At 37.1% G+C, this 1,035-nt stretch overlaps 1 protein-coding gene across 1 annotated transcript; it reads left to right on the plus strand.

Annotated features, from left to right (window-relative positions):
- Positions 1–104: 104 nt before the first annotated feature.
- On the plus strand, positions 105–1,028 carry LOC125851013 (F-box/kelch-repeat protein At3g23880-like; the record flags this gene model as incomplete). Its single annotated transcript, XM_049530811.1, has 1 exon — positions 105–1,028. A coding segment is annotated over exon 1 (924 nt), but the record flags the coding sequence as incomplete, so codon positions are not given.
- Positions 1,029–1,035: the final 7 nt, after the last annotated feature.

A 1,035-nucleotide genomic window follows, 5' to 3' on the forward strand; every position in this document is an offset into this window, starting at 1 on the left:
TTTATAATTCAAAACTGTGTTGCAATCACACTATAACTCCTTGTACTCAATCTACACAAACGCCAAAAACATACACTTAGGGCACAAACACAGATCCTTTTGCTATGGCAAGTGATTCCATAATCCCTCTTCTTCTTCTTCCTGATGAACTCATAACAGAGATCCTCTTAAAGCTTCCTATCAAATCTCTGTTGAAATTCATGTGCGTTTCAAAATCATGGCTTCAACTATTCTCTAGCCCTGCTTTTGTGAAGAACCATATCAAGTTAACTGCTGATGACAAAGGATACATCTATCACAGACTTATATTTCGAAACACCAATGAAAATTTCAAGTTTTGTTCTCTCCCTCCCTTATTTACCAAACAACAACACACTGAGGAGCTATTCCACATCGATTCCCCCATCGAAAGATCCACTTTATTAACTCACATTGTCGGCTCTGTCAATGGGTTGATTTGTGTTGTCCATGGCCAAAAAGAGGCATATATATGGAACCCCACTATTACCAACTCAAAGGAATTACCCAAGTTTACAAGTATTATGTGTTCTGGTTCTATCAAATATGGTTTCGGATATGATGAGTCATATGATGATTATAAAGTTGTATTTATCAATTATCCTTATAATCATTCTAGTAGTTCCAATATGACGACTGTGGTCAACATATATACTTTGAGGACTAATTCTTGGACAACACGCCATGATCAGCTTCAGGGCGTCTTTCTAGTAAGTCATTATGGTAGATTTGTCAATGGGAAGCTTTATTGGACTTCATCAACTTGTATTAATAAGTACAAGGTGTGCAACATCACTTCTTTTGATTTAGCAAACGGGACATGGGGAAGTTTGGAGCTTCCCAGTTGTGGAAAAGACAAGTCTGATATCAATGTGGGAGTTGTGGGAAGTGATCTTTCTCTGCTTTATACTAGTCAACGAGGTGCTGCTACCTCTGATGTATGGATTATGAAGCATTCTGGAGTTAATGTATCTTGGACAAAATTGTTTACCATCAAATATCCTCAAAATATTAAGA

This window comes from Solanum stenotomum, unplaced genomic scaffold, assembly GCF_019186545.1.
Source record: "Solanum stenotomum isolate F172 unplaced genomic scaffold, ASM1918654v1 scaffold21566, whole genome shotgun sequence".
NCBI classification, from domain to species: Eukaryota; Viridiplantae; Streptophyta; class Magnoliopsida; order Solanales; family Solanaceae; genus Solanum; species Solanum stenotomum.